Below are 26,875 nucleotides of genomic sequence, written 5' to 3'. Positions count from 1 at the left end.
AGACCAGTTAGTTTAACTTTTGTGCCAGGGAAGATAATGGAGCAAGTAATTAAGGAAATCATCTGCAAACACTTGAAAGATGGTAAGGTGATAGGGAATAGGCAGCATGGATTTGTAAAGAACAAATCATGTGAAACCAATCTGATAGCTTTCTTTGATAGGATAACGAGTCTTGTGGATAAGGGAGAAGCGGTGGACGTGGTATACCTAGACTTTAGTAAGGCATTTGATACGGTCTTGCATGATATTCTTATCAATAAACTAGGCAAATACAACTTAGATGGGGCTACTATAAGGTGGGTGCATAACTGGTTGGATAACCGTACTCAGAGTAGTTATAAATGGTTCCCCATCCTGCTGGAAAGGTATAACAAGTGGGGTTCCGCAGGGGTCTGTTTTGGGACCAGCTCTGTTCACTATCTTCATCAACGACTTAGATATTGGCATAGAAAGTACGCTTATTAAGTTCGCAGATGATACCAAACTGGGAGAGATTGCAACTGCTTTGGAGGACAGGGTCATAATTCAAAATGATCTGGACAAACTGCAAAAATGGTCTGAGGTAAACAGGATTAAGTTTAATAAAGACAAATGCAAAGTGCTCCACTTAGGAAGGAACAACCAGTTTCACACATACAGAATGGGAAGAAACTGTCTAGAAAGGAGTATGGCAGAAAGGGATCTAGGGGTTATGTGGACCACAAGCTAAATATGAGTCAACAGTGTGATGCTGTTGCAAAAAAAAGCAAACATGATTCTGGGATGCATTAACTGGTGTGTTGTGAGCAAGACACAAGAAGTCATTCTTCTGCTCTACTCTGCACTGGTTAGGCTTCAGCTGGAGCATTGTGTCCAGTTCTGGGCACCACACTTCAAGAAAGATGTGGACAAATTGAAGAGGGTCCAGAGAAGAGCAACGAGAATGATTAAAGATCTAGAGAACATGACCTATGAAGGAAGGCTGAAAGAATTGGCTTTGTTTAGTTTGGAAAAGAGAAGACTGAGAGGGGACGTGATAGCAGTTTTCAGGTATCTAAAAGGGTGTCATAAGGAAGAGAGAGAAAACTTGTTTGTCTTAGCCTCTAAGGATAGAGCAAGAAGCAAGGGGCTTAAACTGCAGCAACTGAGGTTTAGGTTCATAGAATATTAGGGTTGGAAGGGACCTCAGGAGGTCATCTAGTCTAACCCCTGCTCAAAGCAGGGCCAATCCCCCAGTTTTTATTTTTCTGCCCCAGATTCCTATATGGTCCCCTCAAGGATTGAGCTCACAACCCTGGTTTTAGGGGGCCAATGCCCAAACCACTGAGCTATCCCATTACACATTAAGAAAAAGTTCCTAACTGTCAGGGTGGTTAAACACTGGACTAAATTGCCTAGGGAGGTTGTGGAATCTCCATCTCTGGAGATATGTAAGAGTAGGTTAGATAAATGTCTATCAGGGATGGTCTAGACAGTGTTTGGTCCTGCCATGAGGGCAGAGGACTGGCCTGGATGACCTCTTGAGGTCCCTTCCAGCCCTAGAATCTATGAATCTATAAAATAGTTCTAATTTACCCTTGTTCTCATAAAAGTGAACTCAGAACCCCAGCAGCCCCTACTCCCCCTGGAGACACCCAAAGCAGCCAAGACAGTTGGAAGGCCAGAGCATCTCCCAAGCAGCTTCTGCTGAAAATGCTCTTATTGATCCCCAGTAAGAGTTTAAAGTTGCACCTCATTTCTCCTGCAGAACCCCCATGGTAGTGTAGCAGCAGTACCACTGGCCTTCCTCAAGGGTAAATTCCATCTTGGACACAGTTACTTCCAGAGGAGCAGGGCACTGCAATTTGCAGCCCTCTGAACCACCAGGAGTGACCCATTTATACAGTGCTTTTCATTTGCTGTGTTTGCTAAGCATCCTGTTTCACCTATCCTGATAGAAAATAGCTTGTTCTCTTTTGGCAAGCTGGGATCAGCTGGAGCATTTTTAAAGCCAGACTCTGAATCCTCTATATTCAGCAGCATAAATCCCCCATTCTTATTAACTCCATGCATCAAGTTCTCCAGACACACGTTCCTCAATCTGAATTCTGTGAGGGTTTCCCTGGACTGCACTGTGTACTGCATGTGGCAAAATGTCAAGATCCTTCCTCTAAGGAGTTCTTTGCTCTGGAAGCTTCTGCTTCTGTTATAGCTCCTTTCTCTTTAACAATTTTAGTCTCTATTGAAAGTATGTTATTAGTTTCATATTGGACTTTCTCAACCAGGGAAGGTAAAGTCCACACGCTTAGGTCACCCAAGCAAAAATAAGTGTGGTGATCTCATCCTAACCCCAAGTGGATGTGTGTCCATATCACAAAAGCAAACACAAAATTTGGCTCTATTAAGCAAGGCTGGAAGTCTGAACAGGGTTGGACTAGCAGGGTGTTTGTTACAAATCAGCACTGAGGTGCATTTGTAGACCTGTGTGAGAAAGTGTTGGCAGGCACTTTGTAAGCTATCTGGCTCTAGTCTTCACTTTCCTAAGAACTAAAGTTCACCAGCCTTTTCTTGTTAAAGAGGCAGAATAATTCACACTTACAATAAATAATAGTTTGCCCTCATACAGTACCTTTCATCTCCAGCATCTCAAAGTGTGGGAAAGTTCAGTATATGCTTTATATTCACTGTGGGGCAGCCATAGCTATTCCACGAGGAGAAATGGTAGACAAACACCAATGACTGAAAATCTTGAAATGAGAAATAGTTTTAAGATTATGTGCTCCAAGTCCTGGTGCATGAAGGCAGCTAGTTCAGCACAGAATTCATGGCTGAACTGTTACTTTTCCCCTCTCTGTTCCTCTTTCTGATTTATTTTTACATATTGCCATCATTATTTTGTGCCACAGGAAACCCATTTGATAACATAATAGCAATGTCAAAACAAGTCCATAAGTAAACCTTGGGGCATGTACATTTTTTTAAATGGAAAAATGCTGAAACTGAATTTTTTTTGCCTGTAATCACACCACCTTAGCTTGTGATCATGTCAGATCTCACAACTTAAGCAGAATCAGGCAGCTTCAGTACTTGGATGGGAGATGTCTAAATGAAATCAAAGGAGCTACAGAGAATGGCATCTTAGATTCAGTAAGCAACACTCTTCCCTCTGAATCAGTTCTAAAGCATCTCTCATCACGGTCTTAGAAGACACAGTGGGTATATCTACATTGTTATTAAAAACTCATGGCTGGCCCATGACAACCGACTTAGGCTCAGGCTAAGGGGCTGTTGTATTGTGGTGCCGATATTTAGGCTTGGGCTGAAGCCCAGGCTCTAGGACCCTGCAAGGAGGGACTGTCCCAGAACTCAGGCTGCAGCCCAAGCCCAAAAATCTATACCACAATTAAACAGACCCTTAGTTAGAGCCCTATGACCCAAGTCAGCTGCCATGGGCCAGCCAGGGGTGTCTAATTCCAGTGTAGAAACACCTTGTGTTATGGGAGGTAAGTAAGTCCTAACTATCTGTGCTCATTAACAGTCCCATGGCATGTCACAAGTTCAATGGATAGATTCAGGCAATGGCTGCACAGAATTCCACTCATGAGGCTGTAGGGGTGTCATAGCAATACAAGGAAATTGTCCACAACCTTCATTTCACTAAGGCACCTTGAGCAGGCCAGCAAACCTTCTGCTGTGATTGACACTGGAGAGGGCAAGTTGTTAACGAGAGTCCTCAGGACACCAGGATTCAGCACATCCCCTGGGCAGTCTTTGCCTACAGAGCTCCACTGAAGTGAGTGACAAACTCTAAGACAGTCAAAACAACATCATCTACTTCTTCTGGTTGTCTCCCCAGCCTACAAGCATTATCCTGGTCTTTTTCCAGATTGAGACTCAGATAATATATCATTTATACCACAAATTCTACAAAAAATTGTTTCCATTCATCCATTTGTAAAATATGGTTCTAATTGCTGTGACTCTTCTTTTGACAGAAATTAATAATAGAAGAGTTTTTAGCAAGCTACTATCCTGCTAGGATTACCTGGGATTGGTAGCTTGAAATATTTCATAAAACTGGGCCTCTCTTTAAGATGTGATGCCTCTTTTGTTCCCACCTTGCTTCAACTATTGTTATTTCTCCCATGATACAAAGAATTAAGGTATGTACTTGAAGGTAGAATACTCATTGACAGCCTACAACTCTCACTGCAAGGTAACATGATGAGCTAAAGGAAACAATGAGACTGTAAATGAACATTTGGCTGGATCAGTTGTTAGCACGAGTTCTCATTTTATTGCAGTGGATAGTTGGGAAATGAATGTGTTTGTTTATGTTATGCAACATCTTCAAACCAGCACACTCTGCAGCTTGTCAACCACTAGATTTGTGTTTCAATGGTTTCTTCTTTACTAATAACATTACCGAGAGCAATAGTATGTGGGAACAAGCAAATCAGGGTTATCTATACGACATTCCATTTTATTGGTGCCTACATTCTGTTTGTTGGGTTTGTTTGGGATGCAGTTTTCCAGTGGATTTTCTTGTACTTAGCAGTTATTTCCTTCCCTTTGGGAATCCCATACAGTGTTGTCCCTCTCAGTGAAGCATAGTCAGTTTTTATTAAAGCAAATGTTCTCAAACACTTTTTTCCCCCTTAATTGTTCACCTAAACTTTATCTGACCATAAAGCCATCAGGTAAGCCCAATAATGACCAAGTGGAAGCTGCTAAGTATCAGTCTATTTATTTATTTGAAAACAGACCTCTGAGAGCAAAATTGTAAGCTCTGAGGTATAAGGACTATCTTTGTGTTATGTGTTTGTACAGTGCCTAATAAAATGGGACTCTGATTGGGGGCTTGCAGGTGCTACTTTCATACAGACAAATAATAATAAGTACAAGGTTTAAAATCAAGTGCTCCTCTTTTTAGAGATTGCTTTAATAACTGGAACGCCCAAAATATGTGGGCAGCCTGATCCTGTTGAAAGCTCATCAGTCTCAAGTTGCTGGAGCTAAAATGTTAAAGAGGACCTTATGTACATGCAGAGTTACTTCCAAATTGCCCTTAGGAAAAACACATTAATGGTTAGAGTGTGGGAAGGACATTTTCTGGGCAGTCACAGAAAAAGATGTTGTTTAAATGTTCCCAGGCTCCTCTCTCCCAACCTGCAATGAACTCATTCACACACTTCTTGATGTTAGTCCATCAGGGTAAGGCTAGAGGTGGTAATGTGAGTCTTTCCAAAAAACAGTTAATGCTGTGCCTCAAGTTAAGCGTCATTTGGGACAGTAATTTGGCTAGCAGGTTTTGTGCAAGAATCTATAGAAGTCATCAGCGTGGCCTATGAGGAACAGAGGCATAGGTTCTTGGCTAGACACTTCCACAGAATGGAGAGATTATGTTACACATCTCCTAAGTGGCCTTTCTAGACCTCTGATGTGTCCGTTTGGAGAGGATTTTAGTTGTAACTTCCAGAAATCAGGTCTACACTACAGACCTATATCTGTATAATGATGTCGCTCAGGGACGTGAAAAATCCACACACTGAGTGATGTAGTTATGCCAACCTAACCACCACCACCACCACCCCGAATAAACAGTGCTACATTGATGGGAGAGATTCTCCCGCTGACGTAACTACCACTTCTCCCATCAGAATAATAGCTGTACATGAAGACAAGCCCTCAGTTTTGTTTCAGAGGTTAATTCAACCAGATGATAAATGCCATCTCATTGGCTTGTCCATAAAGATCCTTGAGTACTTCTTCTAAGAGTAAGTCCTGGTCAAATTTCAATTGAAGAGCCTCTGCCTTCACTCTACCAGTTCAGTTGGATACAGTATTTGTATCCTTGTGTTGCTATTAAGCAGCTTCCGGCTTCACCTCCAGTGGTGATAGAATTCCAGCAGTAGATGAAAGGACTTCTTTTAAGGAAAGCTTGAAAAGACTCAAGAGTTTTAGGAACTTGTATCTACATAGTGTCTTTCATTGCACAAGACGCTATAATATTATTATGAAACAGAGCGGCTGCATGTTTGTGTTATGGTGATTATATGGATTAATACTTTATTGCTTTTTGATATGTGAATTCCTGTTTACCAGCATTTTTGTTCATTATTTTTCTTCTCCCCCTCCTCCCCAATTATAAGCAAGGTTGTGATTAAGCTGCAATTTCTTCCACTTCTGACCCACCCCTCCCCAAGAATGGAGGCCAATCTTAAGGTCTATTCCTGCAGGAATGGACTCAAACTTGTGTTATTATGAAATGAAGTTCCAGCAATAGTTTCTTTATCAGGAGATTTTCTTTACCCTTTGATAGTCCTCACTATGACAGAGTTTGCTTAGACTAAATCCTGTTTACAGTAATCTGTTGTTTGCGCTTCTGACTTTGTTGTTTTATCTTGACTATGATATGTTTTATCTTAATAGCATTTAATTCCAGTAAAAGCACATATTAAAAAAGGAAGATGATGGTGATTACTCAGCAGATTACTTTTCTTTTGACTTGGCTTATTTTAATGGTTAGTTTGATCTCCTAATTCTTTTTGCATTATAATTCTTGTGAGCCTTCAAGGATTAGAGGTATTTCCCATTTCCTGTGGACCCACATATACCACATTGGGGCACCTCTTTGGAACTCTACAAGCAATATCTGATATAACACAGATCAGTGTTCCAAATCTGCTTCAACCAAAGGGAGATTTGCTGTTGGCTTCCATGAAAGCAGGACCAAGACCTGTATTTACACCTTATAATCTTAGAATATCAGGGTTGGAAGGGACCTCAGGAGGTCATCTAGTCAGGGCCAGTGCAAGGAAGTTTTGTGCCCTAGGCGAAACTTCCACCTTGCACTCCCCACCCAGCTAACCCCCGCCCCGCCGCAGCTGTCCCCGCCACCACGACAGCTAACCCCTTTCCACCCCATCTCCCCACAGCAGCTAACCCCACCCGGGGAGACTCTCCCCCATCCCCCCATGGCAGCTAACCCTGCCTGGGGAGACCTGACCTCCCCCACCCCCGCCACGGCAGCTAACCCTGCCGGGGGAGACTCCCCCCATGGAAGCTAACCCTGCCTGGGTTTTCCCCCATCCAGCTCACCTCGGCTCCGCCTCCTCCACTGAGCACACTGGCGCTGCTCTAATTCTCCTCCCCGCCCAGGCTTGCGACGCTGGTTGGCAGAGACTTAGAGCTGGGCTGTGTGTTCAGCGGAGGAAAGCTGGGGCAGGGAGCTGTTCCTCTGTGCGCCCCCCCCATTACTGCGGGTGGGTGGCCCTCCCCGTGCACCCCCCCACCCCACCTCACCTCCTCGCCTGAGGGGACTTTTAGGCGCCCCCAACCACTAAGCGCCTTAGGCAGCCACCTAGTTTGCTTAAATGGTTGCACCAGCCCTGCATCTAGTCCAAACCCTTGCTCAAAGCAGGACCAATCCCCAAACAGATTTTTGCCTGAGATCCCTAAATAAACCCCTCAGGGATTGAACTCACAACCCTGGCTTTAGCAGGCCAATGCTCAAACCACTGAGCTATTCCTCCCCCCTAAACACACTGTGTGAAACATTTCTTTCATAACCTGAAAGATGGCCAGAAAGGCCACACAACAAAGAAATAGCTTGATAATGTTTTACCTTGTAATAGTTCCTAGGAACACCTCTGCTTGGTCCGGCTTGGGTTTGTAAACCACTGGGAATCCACCATGGCTGGTGCTAGCAATAAGCTGAGCTAGTGAGGCAATGTTTTCCCTTAAGCGAAGGACTTTAACACAAGGCTCCATGACATCTCTGGCAAAAAACAATTCCAGGTTTAACCTGAAAGACACAAAACAGACATCCAAAGGATTATTTAGTAAACAGGAAATGAGGCATACTGTACCATGTTAGCATCTGACGAGTTTATAATGTGTTAGTAAATCACTTCAAGCTGGAAATCAGTCTGTTTTATTTGGGAATATAAAAAAAAGTAATTACCAAATAAAATTGCTTATCAAGCTTTGCCTCTCTGTGTGTTAAGATACATGATAAATTCAACCATATGCATAGCAGGATGTTGTAAAAGCTATTCATCAACTTCCATGACTTTTCTCAGTTTAAAAAAATCTTAATCGGAACTAAAATCCTCTGGAAATCTGTCCCAGATTAGACAGTTTGAAGTAAAGTACTTTGGAAATATTCTAGCTTCCACTCAACTTTGCTGTAATTTTCACGGTAGAGGTGGTGACCGGGGGTGAGCCTTTGAAGATTTCTGACAAACCAAATGTAAGGAATTTTTTTAAGTTTCTTGTAGCATCTTTAAGGTCCTGGGCAAGCTTTATGGGTTGTAGCTCTGTTGTACATTAATTGCAAATGATGTACATACACCTGGGGTGGGAGGGGGGAGGTTGGTTTGTTTTTTATGGTGGAAACGGATGTAAAATTAAGATATTTTCTGCAAAATTCTAAAGTAACCTCTAAAGACATATACTGGGATAGAGCCTGAGCCGAGGTCAATGGAACTACATCAGTTTACACTATCTGTAGACCTGGCCTGTGTTGTTTTATTATTTTATTGTCTTTCTTTTTAGATAATGTATTCATTTTTAAAGATGTCTATGTGATAATCATGGAGACTAAAATCCTTTAACATCAAGATAAACTTATCTACATCCTGACTTACCCAGGTATTTTTCAACTCTGACCTGAAAATACCACCTCGAGGGGTACAAGAAGAAAGCATTATTTATATGCTGTCAGTCACTGTCCTCCCTATTGAGAGTCACAACAAGGGTACCAAATAATGCCAGGTGTAGTGGTGGTTTTGTGATATGCCACCTGTCTAGGAGGAACTGAACTGAGGTGACAAACTCACTTACCATGTGGCAATAAGTAGCCATGAAACAATAATGAGTTTTGGCCACTACTAATCTAGACTGGATTTTTGAACAAGTCATATACAGGTGCAAAGTCCTGTATTCCCTTTGCAAGACCTCTTGCATCACACAGTACCCCATTCCTACTGATCCCACACAGGCTTCAGGCAATAACAGGCATGACACACCATCCTCAGTTTTTATGGCCAAATAAAAATCTAGTGGCCACATTCTGTCACTCGTATTCACACTTACATGAGTCTGCATGAAGAATTTAATGCTGTTCAGTGCGAATAAGGCTGCTAGAACCAGGTCAGATTCTCCTATCCTCACGCTCATTGAGAAACATCAATTCTTCCATTGTAACCAACGGAAGTACTCACAAAGCAAAGGTGCTACTCTCCATGAGATGGCTGGCAGATTTGTTGTTGGGTAAATTGCTATATTTAGGTAACCTTTTATATTTTAATATCCCTGTTTCCCCAACATTTAAATAGACTACAATAAAATATACTTCCCATCCTAAGGTATATCTGCACAAATCATTAGTTATACTACTACAGAATGTACTGCAAATAGTGTACTGGATTTGAATGCAAACATATGATTAAGTATTTCCTGTATTACAAGATGTAAATGAAAGATATATATAATTTGTAAATACAATAAATGTGGAAATCAATGTTATTTGATTACAATTGAACAACAGCAGCTTCTACCATTTATTTTTATTGGTAAAAAATTGTTTCTTCACCACCAGAGAGTATCTGGGTTTTGCTGTCCCCTTACCCCTCAACTTTGCTATTTAGCATGCAGGATGAATGTTTCAAATTATTCTAATATGGCATTAAACGTCCTTAAGCTTTCTCAAATAAGTCATTAGTGTAGGAGAAACAGCTGGCTTGTTATATGGTTAACTATTCTTGGCTGTGCCTGGGATCACAAAGAGTCTATTACAGCTATTAAAACGGCAGAGCTTGAATTATCACAAGTCAGCTTTTACAGATATGAGACAACTCACTAAAGGGAAAAAAATGTCACCCCTCAGTGCTGACTTTCTGTTCAACATCAGCAGCAATTTTTTTTTAAATTTGTCCATTATTCTAAGGGAGAACACTGCTTAAAGGAAAAGCATGCAACAGTATTGTTTATAAAACAGAGTTATGTGGCAAAGGGAAATTTCAACATAATTGGCCAAATTCAGCCCTTTCCAATTTGGTGCTGCTTGGGGAACATCAAGACAAAGTGGAGTTATATCCACTTATGCAATGTGTCCCTTGGCTTATCAACCAGGCTGAATTCTAAGCAACAATTTAATTTGTCTCTCTTCAAAGTCCCTTTAAAGAGTTTAGACTTGAAATGACAGATACTTAACTACGGATCTAGATCCTATAGACCTTTCTATAGGTTGTCAGTAAGGGAGGGATGCAGGATTGGATTTGATAGTGGCATTGCCTAAATACTGTTATATCACTAAAATAGAAATGGCACAGGTCTTCATTTATTAAGACACATGAGAACAATGTTTTCCGATGGGAATCACTAAGTATAACATACTGTACAACAGCATTGGGGTATTTCAAATGATACCAAAGTTTCCGATTCTTTTTTCACCAGAGCACAAATGTCTTGCATAGCTCCCATGAACAGTAATAAGAATTGCACAGAATTCTTCAAGCAATACAGAATAAAAAATATCTGCCTGTAAGGAGGCACACTGGCTCCCCGCCGCGCCTGAGAGGGACGAGCCAGAGCAGGTGCCTCAGTGGGCGTAGCCACCGCTGCCTGTTTCCGCCCCCCGGAAGTAAAAGGGCAGGACAGGAAGTATAAAAGCCCAGCCCAAGCGCTCAGTTGGCAGCCGGCTGCCGGAGAGGACAGACGCTGGTGCCCGAGTTCCCGCTGGGCCCAGCCTACCCTGTGCTCGCTACCTGGAGGAGTGCTGGCCTGACCTGCCCTGCGCTCACTACCCGGAGGAACGCTGGCCGGACTTGCCTCATACCCAGTACCCGGAGGAACGTCGGCCTGACCTGCCTTGTGCCCGGTATCCCGAGGAGCGGCCTGAGCTTCCCTACAACCAGTATCCCGAGGAGCTGCCTGAGCCTCCCTACGACAGGTATCCTGAGGAGCTGCCTGAGCCTCCCTACAACCGGTACCCGGAGGAGCCCATGGTCTGGGACCCCCCAGACGATGCTGGCGAGAGACAGGTACCCAGAGAGGGGGAGGTCGGAAGTGGCCCGGGGGTAGCCGACCCTGGTTTGGCTCCTGAAGAGCCTGAACCCATGTCAGTGTGTTGCGGCCAGGATCCCCACTGACAGCAGCGTGCCATTGCCGCTGCTAGGGCCCCGGGCTGGAACGCAGTGGAGTGGGAGGGCCTGCGTTCCCCCTGCCACCCCCACCCCCCAGGGTGGCAGACTCTCCCTCTCCCTGGCCTGAGGCAGCCTTCTGTGTGGACTTCTGGGTACTGTGTTTGCTCAGCCTGCTGAAGGCCTGAGCCTGAACTGCTACTGCCCCGCCCTGCCCAAGGGCCCGGGCTGATATACTGTTGCTCAGCCTGCTGAAGGCCTGAGCCTGAACTGCTACTGCCCCACCCTGCCCAAGGGCGTGGGCTGATATACAGTGTTTGCTCAGCCCCTGCCTGAGAGTCTGAGCTTGAACTGCTTACTGCCCCGCCCTGCCCCAGGGCTTGGGCTTATGTACTTTGTGCTTACCCGACCCCGGCTGGAGGGCTGGGACTCTGCCTTGTTTGCAGACCCTTTATTCCCTCAACGCTTGCTGAGGGGTTAGGCCTACCGGACTGCTGTGTGTGTAAGGAGGCGCTCTGGCTCCCCACCGCACCTGAGAGGGACGAGCCCTGACACCACAGGCTTACACTGCCCCTTAATCAACAGGAACTCAGCAAGACACATTTGTTTGATAAAAAAATGAATATCCCAAGATGTAAGACTGTCTTGAAATGGTTAATGAAAATATAGGTTCTGGTTCTGCTACTCTCTAATTCAATGGAAATTTTCCCACTGAAGTAAATCGCAAAAGGATCTAATCATAATATGGAGGTTTCCTTAGACAACAGCTCACTTAATCAAAGGGGACACCACTTCGCCTCTTCAAATACAGTTTTCTCTTAATTTTGAGCAACTTTCAAATGACTAAAGGATTTAAAGTTATTTTTAAAAAACCCAAATCAGACCATTTTCTAAGGATTGAGTTGCATGAGAACATAGTCCATTCTGCTTGTTCAGATTTATTCGCTTTCCTCTTTTTAGCAATCACTCCAATCCCTCACTTTATGTGGTGAGAATGTTTACCTATTGACTAGCTACAGGCCATCTTGCTCAGAAGGGCATTGGATTTTATTTGGGCTTCTTCTAAACCATTGTTTTATTATCCTGTCTGATTATTGGCTTTTATATAAATAGTTCTCAAGAGATTGTTGTTGGGTTTGCTTTATTTTTGTGATGGTTGCCAAGAGCATTTAGACAGAACAATTCAAACTCCTAATAATTGAAAGTTCGCAGTGATTAACTTAAAGAGACACTGCCTAGGTGGAAATTGTAAAAAATACTTACCTGTGTTATTAACACCATTGATCATCAAAACTGTTCAATTGTTTAAATATAATTTATGTTCACCAGGTATGCTTGGACAGTGAAACTAGATGGATTTGTTTCATTACTTCCATTCAAGTACAGCACCCGCCCTTATTATTACTGGGGCCTCTGGGCTCTACTTCATTTTCTGGTTCTCAAGCAACCATACAGGAATCCGGGCGTGCTTGGGCTCACAGCATAGCAGGGGGCTGTTTACATTTAAAATCCATTTTCTTTTTTAAACTTAATAAAAAGGTTTCAGTGCATAATAGCTATGTATTAACCCCTTTCTTTTACACACATTTTTAGCTTAAAGTAGACACTATCATTAATAAAGCCTAGCAATGAAAGTATCCTAATCAGGAACCTTGCATTCCAAAATTGATCTAGTCATATTTTGGAGTCCGGATAATCATACACACATCATATATACTGCCCTTAGAGCCCAATCCTGTGCCACTAAAGGCAACAGGAGCTTTGACATAGATTTCACAGGGAGAACACCCACTGATGTCAATGTATGCAAGTCGAGAGCAGTATAAGACCTTGCTTATGCTAGAAAATCACACTGGTTTAGCTAGATTTATTTTAAAACGGATCTACTTAAATCCATCCAAGCACCTAAAATACAGGTATTTAAATTTATTAAAAATTACCAAATTAAACTAAACCAATAAAAGCAAGATTTAAACCTACTGAAGTATGTCTACAGTGTGGGTATGCACTGTTTGAACTAGATCTATTTAAAATCAATTTTAGATAAACTTCTAATACATATATGACCGGAGATTCTATGTCATCTACTGGATAGCTGAGTACTACTGGGAGTGCCCTCTAGTAAAAATCAGGAGGCAAAGGTTTGGCAGAGACTTCAAACTCAGTTTAATACAGTTACAAGTATATCTATTGATCTCAAAAAGGCAAGCTTCCCAGCATCCTCTGGTCCTGGCTTTCTCAAGCCATTCAAATGAGAGGAGATTTGGTTGTTCCAGCTAGAAGTCATTTAGACAGCACAGTACTTAGTTTGAAATGTGTTGTTTAGGTTAGCTGAATGTCTCTGTCACTTGTTTCCCAGAGAGGATTTAAAAGTTCTATCTGTTTAGCAACTACTGTACACTGATGACAAATGGATTTCCACATGGTCTCAGATATCTATTGGGAAACAGGACCCCTCTACATTGTGAGAACACGCAGAGCAAAAGGGAAAAAAAGGAATGGATGAGAATGCTTAAGACTAAGGCTAAGATTTTGTCACAGAGGTCACGGAAGAATCCATGACTTCCAAAGACCTCCAGGACATTTTCTGCTTCAGCCCGGGGCAGTGTGGCTGGATACGTCAGCTGGTGGCGGCCCAACAGCTCTCAGCTGCCAGGCAGCGGGAGACCCCGCAGCTCCCAGCCACCATGGGTGGTGGGGAGCCCTCCCTCCCCGCCCCTCCCACAGCTCCGAGCCACCATGGGCCATGGTGGGGACTTCACAGCTCCCAGCTAGTAGTAGCACCAGGGGGGACCTTGCACTCTTGGCCACCGTGGGCAGCAGGGGGAACCCCCAAGCCCCAGCAGCCATAGCTGCTGGACCCTCCTCACTTCCCATTTTGTCATAGTTATTTCCAGTAAAAGTCAGGGACAGGTGACTGGCTTCCCTGAATTTTTGGTTATTGCCCATGACCTGTCCATGACTTTTACTAAAAATAACTGTGGCAAACTCTTAGCCTTACTTATGACTTCTGGAAAGGAGAAATTCTGCAGTTTAGGGGATTTGCAGAAAACAACACAAACATTTTTTTTAAAAACACATAAATCCTGATGCTCTGCTGCTGTTCCTAGAGTTACCAGGATTGTCCTAGAGTCTCCAGGAGTTAAAGATTAATCTTTAATTAAAGATTATGTCATGTGATCAAACCTCCAGAAATATGTCCAGCCAAAACTGGCTACCCTAGTTGTTCACCTTGTGAAGTCTTTTATATCAGTGCAAAATGAAGATACGATAATAGCTATTCAGAATAGTAGCAGTTTATACCCAGTTTGAGAAGGTATAAATGATGGCACAAGCAACTGGCCAGTAGAAAACCAGGCCCATTGTCGATAGGGTTACCAGGCATCCAGTTTTCAATCGGAATGCCAGGTTGGAAATGGATCCTGGTGGCTCCAGTCAGCACCACCAACCAGCCCGTTAAAACACAGATTGGCGGTGCTGCGGGTCTAAGGCAGGCTAGTCCCTACCTGCTCTGGCACCGCACTGCACCCGAGAAGCGGCCAGCAGGTCTGGCTCCTAGGCAGGGGGGCCATGGGGCTCCACATGCTGCCTCTGCCCCGAGCACTGGCTCCGCACTCCCATTGGCTGGGAACTGCAGCCAAGGGGTCGGGGGATGAGGTGGAGGGTGCCTGCGGATGAGAGCAGTGCACAGAGCCTCCTGCCCTCCCCACACCAGGAGCCAGACCTGCTGCTGGCCACTTCCAGGGCACAACACAGAGTCAGGACAAGCCAATGGGGGCTGCAAGAAGTGGCGCGGGCTGGGCCACCTCTTCCTGCAGCCTCCATTGGCCTGGAACTGTGAACTGCGGCCAGTGGGAGCTGCGATCGGCCAAACCTGTAGACGCTGCAGGTAAATAAACGGTCCCGGCCTGCCAGTGGCTTTCCCTGACAGGCCACATGCCAAAGGCTGCTGATCCCTGCTCTACTCTGTGATAAAAGACCCATGGCACAGACACAGCTGGCTTGGGTCAGCTGACTCAGGCCCATAGATCTCGGGCTGTGGACTATAAAATTGCAGTGTAGACATTCAGGCTCATGCTGGACCCCAGGCTCTGAGATCCTCCTCCCCTGAAGGGTCTCAGAGCCTAGGATCCAGACCAAGCCCAAATGTCTATACTGCAGTTTCACAGCCCTGTAGCCTAAGCCCCGCAAGCCTGAGTCAGCTGACGCAAGCACTGAGATTTGGTGCCGCGTTTTTTTTTTACGCAGTGTAGGAATACCCTGCCTTATTTCACAGAGTTATATGGTAATACTTCAGCTATCCCTGCATTCTCCAGAACATTAAAAGAGTCTGCAAAAATGTTCACTTTAAAAGCTAGACCTGTCCACACTCCAACTGTTCTGGTAGTATAACCAATCAGAGTCAGAGAAAGTTATTTCCCAAAATGCAAGTTATTTAAATTCAAACAAATGTTCCAAACAAACGTCCACGGGCATAGAGAGAGAAACCTGTAATATTGTGTGCTAAAATAAATACTCCATAATCCAAATGGGAAAATAAACATTTTCTGGATAGATCATTTCAGAGCATTTTCCATTGGAAATTTGAAAAAATTAAATTGACTCTTGCCGTTCAGATGCAATAATCTGAGTTTCTTGCAGGCCTGTGCCAATAAAACTATTTCAAAACTGAGAGAGTGAGGAGGGCTCCTGTGGGACCATTTTTATGAAAGCTTCATGCAAGGCCTCCACCACCATATACTGTGACAGCCACCTTAACATTTCCATTCTGGCTGATGCACGACAGCATAGACTAAAATTTGAAAAACTGACTAAAATAGTATTTGGGCACAGCAGAATGACAACAAGTGTTTTAATGTTCAGGTAGAGTTTATCAGATGGCCTTTCAGACAAACTGAAGTTTGGAGATCTGGAACTTAGGGTGACCATGAAAGTGGAGATTGCAGTCATCAAGATGAGAGAATATAAACTCATGGATTTGAGGGCACTTGGCCTGTCCTTGGATCAGGTCCTTATGTCGGAAAAGGCTCATCTTGTAGCTAAAGCACAGCAGTGGCAGACAGGAGATAGGGGATGAAATCCTGGCCACAGTAAATTCAGTGAGAGTTTTGCCATTGACTTCAATGCGGCAGGGACTCTTTTCCCAGCTGTGCTACAAACATCCTGTGTGATTTTAGGAAAGTTGTTTCGACCCTCAAGCCTCAGTGTTCCAGTGGGTAAAATGAGGATGATACTAAATCTACCTCACAAAGATGTTGCCAGGTTACGTTTACTGTTATTTGTACAACCACAGATATTTTCAAAAGAAAGGTACTATACAAATTGCCAAAACTCATCATTATTAGAGATATTCCCTTAACCAAAAACCTACAACTATAAGCACCACCCCTATTTTATAGGTTTTTGGATCCAGATCAGAAATTTGTAGCTTTGACCCATCTATAATTATTAAGGCTGTATGTTTGTCATGGCCATGACCAAAAAATTGACTTTCTGGATTTGGTTCTTTCCTCCTTCGCCACTCCCCCCCCCCCCCCAAAAAATAATCATGATTGTATCACCTTCATCATTCTACAGCTGAGCAATTCTCCTCCATGTATTTTTCCTAATTTGATTCTACATATTTCCAGTGTACTGAAGTATCGGTTCCTCCAATGACTATTTGTAAAATATTATAAAATGTTTTTAAACAATTTATATTATTTTGAAAAGGATATTTGACTTCTCATGATGTGCACTGACAAACAATTCAATATTAATTAAAATACTGTGTGCTTTCACTTTTATTGTAAATAAAGAATAATTGCTGCTGTGACAACCACCATTGCTAATTAATTATTATTACTGAGGATGAGACAAAAAGTGCGAAGGGCTGTAATAGAGAAGAAGTTATAGATTTGAATATCAGCAAAAAAATAATAATAATTTCAGCTTGAGGTGAATTTGAAAAGGTTTCCAAGTAGAATAATAAAGATATCATTGTACCTCAATAGCATTAAAATGCTTACAATGAAAATATTTATTCTGACACCATAACATGTACCCTGATCCAAAGCACCTTGAAGTTAGTATAAAAAGACTCCTAAATTACTTCAATGGGCTTTGATTCAAACTAGTTATTCTGCTGAACAACTGTTTGAATTCAAATCACTGGTAATGACATCTTCAAGAAAACGGGCTTGTCTGACTCACTGCTATGCAAGCATAGCTGGTTTTCTGGTGGGTTTGGTTGTTGTTCAGTGGAAAATATCAGTAATTTGTTGTGTCTGCCAACTGGAGGCCAGACATTAGAACAGGCTTAACCAATTAGTGGAATATCCCTTCCAGTTGCTGAACTTGTTGTGTGTTCCACCTGCAGATTACCACATTTGAAATCTGAACTGTGACCCTCCTGATCCACAGGCAGCGAGCTGCACCAGGTGAGTCAAAAAGGAGTCTCCCTCTAGCTGAGCCAGGAGAAACTGTATCAGGCTTCCCCCAGCTGGAAATGACTCAATGCATCTTTTACATAATGGCCTATAGGAGGCTGGAATGGCTCATGCACTACCCCTGAAATAAAACTTATTCATTCCATGTGCTGCTATAGTGCATTTCTTTCTGTGGAAAGTGTGTAGAAGTCGCTCCTTTTGGTTTTGTGGGACTCCTCAGAAACAGAAATCATCAATAGAGAGTGTGGATTTGACATTCTCCTCCCTCAACATAAAATGAGTTATACTGGTAACTGAGATGTTTTTGGAAAGAGTTCTGCAGGATCTAAAAAGCTGCTTTAATCAGAGGTCTAATGCTTCTAGCGAGGTAGAGTCTGTTCTCACTAACACCAGTTTTACATTGGTGTAGTACCACTGGTTTATATTATGTTACTTCTGATCTACACCAGTGTAAAAGTCTGATTCTACTGGCTCTCAAGTCAACGTTGAAACACCCATTGACTTCAATAGTGCAAGATCAGATCCTAAATGAAAGACAATCATTCTACGAGGTCAGATGTACAGTAAGATGCATATTGTGGGCCAAATTCTGTGCTCACACCAGTATAAATCCAGAGTGACTCTACTGAATAAAACTTCGTCATACTGCCCTTCTGGTTTGTAAATTGCTTGTCTTAAGACCTCCGCTCCAGACTGGATTAAGTCCCCATGTATTTTTACCAAGACAGAATTTGATGATTTATGCTTACATACACAGAGCCAAATTCCAGTTTTAATTAAAGCTTCTCTGGATTTACAGCAGTAAAACAGAGACCAGAATTTTACTCTGTATCTAAGCCTTTGGGTTAGTCTTAATTGTGTAAATTATCACCCATGAAAATTCTGTCTTGATAAAAGACCAGCTGACCTGATCCTGTCCAGACAGGAGGACCTAAAATATGCATTTTACAAACCAGAATGGCACCTAATCAGACAAATTACACAGCCATTGAATCCCACAGTAAGATCCAAAGGACAAGGTACAAAGCAAAAATGGCAAGAAGAAATAGGACAGGTAGGTTCAAAGATGCAAATCTGATAAGGAGAAACTGATATCAGAAACATTAAAAATTTATGGGAAGGAAAGAAATGTTCTGGATATGTGGTCTGATATGAAATATCCTCTCTCAACCATACCTGGCTCACCAAAACCAGGTCTCACCATATAGGATCTAGGTTCAGGAAGGGGTATCCTTTCTCACCTCAGAGCCTATCATGTAAGGCCCCATTTAACCATCATTACAACCAGCCAAGGGACTCAGCTACAATATAGTTGTCCCCTAACCCATTTATTATGTATGACACTAACAGGTGCTTTCCGGTTTAAGCTTTGGGCATGTTAGAACATTGGCATGCTAACTGGTCACGGAACCACCCAGCATTAAGCATCCAAATTTGTAGAGGCACAAGTGGCACCCATCCTATAAACTAAGACTGACTAGCAACAGCCTTACACATCCAGGGCTTCACATGCAGTGCACTGACTGGTTCTGTGTATGTCCACTCTATGTCAACAGGAGCAAGTAACCCAAAGAACACTATTCATGATGGAGATTGACGTTCGAATCACTATACTTTGTACAGACATGTCCTGTATTTAAACCAGCTTTGACAACATCTTTAAAGTTTCATTCACATGACAAATTGAAACCATCTTGTACATGGATCAACTTCATTTACAAATGATATATTAAGAATTCCATTAAAATCATCTACGAACAAACTTCTTTTTTAAAATGACTTGAATCTATGAGAGATTCTCCACTTTGCAACAATATATATATCATTATGACCACTGTTCCATATCTCTAGCCAGACTGATTTTTAGAATGACAGACTTTTTCTATTATGGCAAAAATAAACATACAGTATGTATGTGTACACACACACACAATTTATTTATTTGTGCCATAACAAAAAAAGTCTATCTATTAGAAATCAGCTTTGCTAGAAATCTAGAACAGTCAACATAACAATATACTATATATCATTGTAAAGTAGAGAGAATGACAGCAGGATAGACAGACATGTCAGATCATATCTCATACAAATAAAAATGCAAAATAGCCTGGCTATGGTTACTTGACAGTTAGAAAAACTCAAAAAAAAATTGGGGCATTCAGGTGAACACACAGTAGTAAGACTACATCTGGCAACAATTTCAGCATCTCATTCATGCTCACATAAAACAATATTTCTCACTCAGTTACAAACCTACAAAGTCCTGATTTTTTATGAATGGTTCTTGAGAGTTCAGAACCATGCATAACCTGGAGGCTTGTTCACAGGTAAGTGGGCAGACCAAAACCTCTCTCTCAACTAACAGAACTTATAAATGGAGACTGGCTGTACTTCAATAAGTATCTTTACTATTAGGCTGTAGATACTGTATTTGGCTACATACAGCAGCTTCCCAGCTAATGAATGTTACTAAAATCCTCAACTATGCTGAGCAGCAGAGCTGAAAGGGGAAGAGAGCAGCAAAGATGGCTCTATGCCACCTTTACACTCCCCTAAAACTGAGGCCATTTGGGGCCCCAGATTAACTTAGAACACACTCACCCATCTTCCAGTTTGTCTCCTGTGCCAGCTGTATGGCACCCAGGGTTTTCCCCAGACTAGGGAACCCTCAGCTGGTCCATTAGGGAAACACTCTCCTCCCTTTATACTGACAATGCAGGGACCAGGATCTGCCCCAAATTCTCTATAACAGATGGGTCATGTGCCCTCTGATGTGCAAATATGTTTCTCTTTTGTTTTGTTATAATGCCCATCAGGATGTAAGCACTGATTATGCATGAAACGCATTTGCTTTGAACAGAGGTTTAATGTGATGTGCCGTGTATGTCTTGGAAAGCTCTGTTTGAATTAAGACTTCCATCAGCAAAATAAGTAAGGAATCTTTTAGTCTGGTTGTTACCAAAACCCCAAGGCTGATCACCCCCAAAGCCTAGGGATTTTCAAAATCCAAAACCACATCTGAAATTCACTAATTGCCCCTATCTTTATAATGAGCCAAACCAAGACCTTGGATCCAAAACAATCCTCAAACTCTGGTTAGTTTGATATCTGGATCTGAAGTCTGCAGCATGAGCTCAAGGAAAGGCAGACGGGGAAAGAAAATATCATCCTTATTCCATGGATCTTTAATACAAGACCACTTCTGATATACTTTTAAAAAAAGGAACATATAATGAGCTCACTATAACATATTCTGCAGCCAGAATTCTTGGCTCCCAAATACATCTTTATATGGTATGTAATCCAGAAACACCCAGGAGACTACACAAGAACTTTGACAAGGCTAACATTAAGCTAGAACAAAACAGAACTACTGGCACCAGATCGACTCAGCTCTTAAGTAAACTTGTTCCATTAAAAAGTAGCCTCTAAGATACTCTCTCTCTGAAGTGTATAGTAGCTTATAAAAAGTAGGAAGAGTTGCCAAGTCGTAGATGTGTTCAAGTACTCTTTATCCTCATTAAAGAGCATTCCCTGGCAGCTAGCAGCTTTGAGTGAACCAGTGAACTAGTTTTTATAAGGAGGGTGTTTATAGTGGTGTGCAGTATAGCTGGAAGTGACGGTGCTCTGTAGCAGCCATGAATTAGATACAGCTGTATTGGGAGCCTTATCATCCAGAGCACAGAACGTAAGACTGTAAGATCAATGAGGTTCAGCAATGCAGAACAAAGTGAGTTTCTCTGTTCCATAGCAAGAAAGGCAACAAAAGAGTTGGGCCTAATTGTTCACCTGTTTGTCAATGGATAGTTTGCTGGTCTCAGTTTAATGTCTGACACATCCTCTAGCTGGAGATTGATTATATTCAGCCACGAGAGGAAGCTGAGATTGGAGGACAGGGGATGGATCACTTCATACATTGCACTGTTCTGTCCACTCCCTCTGAAGCATCTGGCACCAGCCACTGTTTGAAGACAGGATCCTTGGCTAGATAGACCTTTGGTCTGACCGAGTATGGACATTCTTATGTTCCTAAGGGACTAGATGAGCTAATACAATAGATCTTTTCCATCTCTAACATCTATGATGTACTGGGAAAGGGGAGACCCAAGCTGGGCCTCTTTAGCTATGGGTGCCAAAGGCCAAAAATGTAAGACCTCTCTCTTTCCCTCATTTCCACTCCATTACCAAATAATACGTTATTATAATGTAAGAATGGCCATACTGGGTCTGATCAATGGTCCATCTAGCACAGTATCCTGTCTTCCCACAGTGGCCAATGTCAGCAATCATCAGGCAATCATCCATCCCGTCGTCCGCTCCCAGCATCTGGCAAAAAGAGGTTAGAGACACTCAGAGCAACCTGTTGAAACCTTGACCGTTCTGGCTAATAGCCATTGATGGGTCTGTCCTCTATGAACTTATCTAATTCTTTTTTGAATCCTGTTATATTTTGGTCTTCACAACATCCCCTGACAATGAGTTCCACAGGTTGACTGCGTTGCGTGAAGAAGTACTTCCTTTTGTTTGTTTTAAACCTGCTGGCTATTAGTTTCATAGGGCGAGTCCTAGTTTTTGTGTTATGTAAAGGGGTAAATAACACTTCCTTATTCACTTTCTCCACACCAGTCAAGATTTTATAGACCTCTATCATATTCCCTCTTAGTTGTCTCTTTTCCAAACTGAAAAGGCTTTTTAATCTCTCCTCATACAGAAGCTGTTCCATACCCCTAATCATTTTTGTTACCCTTTTCTGTAACTTTTCCATTTCTAAAATATCTTTTTGGAGAAGGGGAGACCAAATCTGCATGTAGATAGTCAAAGTTCCTTCCAGTTTTATTTGAAAGACCAAAGTGGAATTTATTATGACTTTTGAGAAAGCAATTCCAGATAAGTCTTAATTGTGTGTGTGTGTGTGTGTGTGTGTGTGTGTGCGCGCGTGTGCGCGTGCGGATAACTCAACTATTCAAATTATCAGTTGTTTTCAAGGGTAAGTTCATCACTAGTTTCTGTATTACTGACCTTGCTATCTTTTGTGTCTTATTTAAAAGAACATTAATATGCAGAGTAACTGAGCTGTTTCAAAAAGCTCTTTAAAAAAAATGGTCCTGGGACGAGACTGAAGAGGAGGGAAGGGAACAGAGTGGGAGTGAAATGACTGAGATGATATATTTTTCTCTGTCTGTGCCTTCAGATGTATGAGACCTCACCCTGAACCAGGAAAACTAGCTGTAATTCTTTCCATGGCCATGTCATCTGACTGGAATACCAAGGGAAACTTTATCTCCCTTTCTGCTCTATTTTATCTGCCATGTTACATACCTAGGACATCCATAATTTTGAAGATTGCTTTTACTTCCTCCTACCACACAGGGCCAGCTTTAGGAAGTGCGGGGCTCAATTCAAACAGTTTAGATGGGGCCCCAGCAGGGATGACTTAAAAAAAACAAAAAAAAAAACACACACACATATGTAAAACACGTGGGGCTTGTACTCACCGGGTGGTATTCCAAGACTTTGGCGGTGGGTCCTTCACTCGCTCCAGGTCTTCCATGGCACTGAAGGACCTGCCACCGAAGTGCCACCGAAGATCCAGAGCAAGCGAAGGACCCACTGCCAAAGTGCCGCTGAAGACCCGGAGTGCCGCCAGGTGAGTAAAAATTTAAAAGGCGCCTCTAGCCAGGGAAGGGGTTCTCTCAGGGAAGTGCACGGGGCCCTCTTAGGCACGGGGCCCGATTCGGGGGAATTGGTGGAATAGGCCGGCCCTGCTACCACATTGCTAGCTCTCTCTTGCATCAAATGCAGTTAGTAAACCCTGTGCCTGATAGAGACTTTTTATCAAATGCAATGATAGTCAAAAGTAACAAAGCATGTGTCATAAACAGATAGCTAAGGGTTAATGTTCTTTTACCTGGAAAGGAGTAACCTGAAACACCTGACCAGAGGACCAATCAGGAATCAAGACTTTTTCAAATCTGGGTGGAGGGAAGTTTGTGTGTGAGTCTTTTGTCTTCTGCCTGTACTCCCTCTCGGCTATGAGAAGGATTTTTCTGTCTCCTGGCTTTCTAATCTTCTGTTTCCAAGTTGTAAGTACAAAGATAAGAAGTAGCGTCCAAAATATGGGTGTTAGCATGAAAACCTCCAAGCTTAGTTACCAGCTTGGACCTGGTCAAGCTGCCACCACCCAAAAAATTAGAGTGTTTTGGGGCACTCTGGTCCCCCCAACAACCTTCCCTGGGGACCCCAAGACCCAAATTCCTTGAGTCTCACAACAAAGGGGAATAAACCATTTCCCTTCCCCCCTCCAGGTGTTCCCTCCCTGGGTTCCTGGAGAGATATACAGAAGCAAGCTCTGTGAATCTAAACAGAGGGATTCCACCCTCCCTATTTCCAGTCCTGGAAAACAGAAGTACCGAGAGCTAATCTCTCTTCCCCCCTCACCCAGAGGGAATGCAAAGTCAGGCTAGTAAATCTAACACACACAGATTTCCCCCTGACTTCTTCCTCCCACCAATTACCTGGTGAGCTACAGACTCAATTCCCTGGAGTTCCCCACTAAAGAAAAACTCCAACAGGTCTTAAAAAGAAAGCTTTATGTAAAAAGAAAGAAAAAATACATAAAAATGGTCTCTCTGTATTAAGGTGACAAATACAGGGTCAATTGCTTAAAAGAAATATGAATAAACAGCCTTATCCAAAAAGAATACAATTTAACACATTCCAGCAACTATACCCATGTAAATACAAAAGAAAACAATAGAAACCTATGGTCTTCCTATCTTTGTACTTACAACTTGGAAACAGAAGATTAGAAAGCCAGGAGACAGAAAAATCCTTCTCATAGCCGAGAGGGAGTACAGGCAGAAGACAAAAGACTCACACACAAACTTCCCTCCACCCAGATTTGAAAAAGTCTTGTTTCCTGATTGGTCCTCTGGTCAGGTGTTTCAGGTTACTCCTTTCCAGGTAAAAGAACATTAACCCTTAGCTATCTGTTTATGACAGCATGGACAGTAAGAATCACTGATACTTCTGATTCTTCCAAAGGTTCCTTTGAGGAATCAGGACTGTCCAATGGACCATAATACTAGAGGAAATAGGTAATACAGCAGTAGCCATCTATGAAGAACTTTTGGACCTGGCAAAATATTATTCAAATGAGTCTATAAAACAGAAAGAAACTTTGGGTGTCTACACTTTGAGCTGGAGGTATAATTTCCAGCTCCAGTAGATATACCTGCATTAGCTCTGATCAAGCTCATGCACTAAGAACAGAAGTGTAGCCACCGTGGCAGGAGATACTACTCATCCAAGGTGCAATGCCATCCAAAATACTAGGCAAGTACTTGGGGCATCCAACCCCTCTCTCTGCTAGCACTGCTGCAAAACCACTCATTTTTAGAGCACTAACTCAATCATGGTTAGCATAGGTATGCTTCTTTGAGCTGGGAATTACACCTCCAACTCAAAGTGTACACATAATCTCAGTCAGAACCCAGATCAATAAATAAATACTTTCACTTTTTCCCCTCATAGTTTCCTCACGATTGCTCCACTTTACTCCTGGTTAGCAAATATTATGTGGAACAAGGATTTAGTTTACAGAAGAGAAAAATAATGAATGGTACAGAGAAGGTAAATCAGACACTCCATTTTACCTTCTCTCATAGTATAACGCAAGGGGACTTCTAATTTAACTGACATTTATATGGATAATGAGAAAATACACAGTTACATTAGACAACATAAAAATATAAGGGCTATAAAACCTCATGTCTTGCAACAGCAGCCAACCTGTAGGAAAAAACTTCCCCTTTTGGGTCAGATATTACATAAGTGTCCACTACAGTGATGAAGCTTTTTGGCAGTGGCTGCTGTCAGAGACAGACTAATGCACTAGACCAAATACTAGTCTGATCTGACATAGCAATTCCTATGCTCCAGGACAAGAACAACATTAGCCAATAAGCAAGCCAGATAAATTAGGCAATAACCAGACCAGAAAAATTATCATGATTCCCTCACAAGTCTCACAGAATCTCTATTAGACCAATCAGACCTTTCTTTTAAATGCTGCCTACTTAGCTAGCTTAGGCATTGCTAGAGCACTTATCGCGGTAATATCTGAGTATTGAACACAGTAATTTAAGTTGCATGGCATTGTCCATGGCAGGGGTGGGCAACCTTTCAGCAGTGGTGTGCTGAGTCTTCATTTATTCACTCTAATTTTAAAGTTTTGCGTGCCAGTAATACATGTTAACGTTTTTAGAAGATCTCTTTCTATGTCTATAATATATAACTAAACTATTGTTGTATGTAAAGTAAACAAGGCTTTTAAAATGTTTTAAGAAGCTTCATTTGAAATTAAATTAAAATGCAGAGCCCCCTGGACTGGTGGCCAGGACCCAGGCAGTGTCAGTGCCACTGAAAATCAGCTTGAGTGCTGCCTTCGGCACCCGTGCCATAGGATGCCTACCCCTGGTCCCTGGTATTTGCATGACACAAGCCCTACCTTTGGTCCTTTATTCAATATTCCAGAGCATCAAGTCCTAAATTAACAAAGATCACCCATGTATCCGAGAGCAGAATTAGGCCCATAATCTTTTAACACCAGAAAAATTAGTAAACTCACCGTTTTTTCCTGTGGCTAGCAAGAGGTTCAGAGTCTAAGTAGGGAATGCCTTTCAACTTCAGTAAGGAGCTATACAGGGACATGTTAAACCAGTCACTGATCATCTTGGCCACCATGACAGCCAGCATCACAAGTAGCAAGGACTGTACATCGTTCGTGATCTCTACCTGAAAAGGAGAATGAGGAACTTTCCGTTACTTTGTTGACATATTTGGAGAGAACAGTGCTAGCGATGGCTGTGATGCAAATCCAATGGGAACTGGAACAAGACCACCAACTCCTGGACATAATACAGGAGTTAAGGTAAAAGGAAGCGGGTAGGGGCACTGCTTTCTGTCCCCGCTGAAAGTAGAAGTGAACTCCTCATCCTTTAACAACTGCACTTATATTTAAAATACATTTGACTCCTAGATTTCAAGTGGCTCATGACAATCTCTCTCATTGGGCCAGAGTAAGGAGAGATGGAGCAACTAGATTTGTAAAGCCTTGCCACTGTGACAAATACTTTCAAAGAAAAACAAACAAATCAGATTAATAATTTTCCTTTCTTGCTGGTTTCACAATAGATTAGGCAGACAGACCGTTTCCCCACAATTCTCCTTCCTGACAGAGCAAGCTCCTTGTACAGGCTGCCTTGGGTGGACATTATTCTAGAGGATGCTGGAGAAGGAAAAAAGATGCTGGAGAAGGAAAAAAGAAGCCCCTAGGAGAAG

General features: G+C 42.5%; 1 protein-coding gene across 1 annotated transcript in view; it reads right to left on the bottom strand.

Annotated features, from left to right (window-relative positions):
• The window catches only part of LOC127044713 (uncharacterized), a 73,470-nt gene that overhangs the window by 19,642 nt on the left and 26,953 nt on the right, over positions 1–26,875 (bottom strand). The window contains exons 3-4 of the mRNA XM_050939780.1: positions 26,163–26,329; positions 7,586–7,765 (exon numbers count right to left, since the gene is read on the bottom strand). Of these exons, the coding sequence (XP_050795737.1) occupies positions 7,586–7,765; positions 26,163–26,329 (347 nt within the window). The remainder of the gene's footprint in view (positions 1–7,585; positions 7,766–26,162; positions 26,330–26,875) is intronic.

This window comes from Gopherus flavomarginatus, chromosome 2, assembly GCF_025201925.1.
Source record: "Gopherus flavomarginatus isolate rGopFla2 chromosome 2, rGopFla2.mat.asm, whole genome shotgun sequence".
NCBI lineage: Eukaryota > Metazoa > Chordata > Testudines > Testudinidae > Gopherus > Gopherus flavomarginatus.
This window is presented reverse-complemented; position numbering and strand designations above follow the sequence as displayed.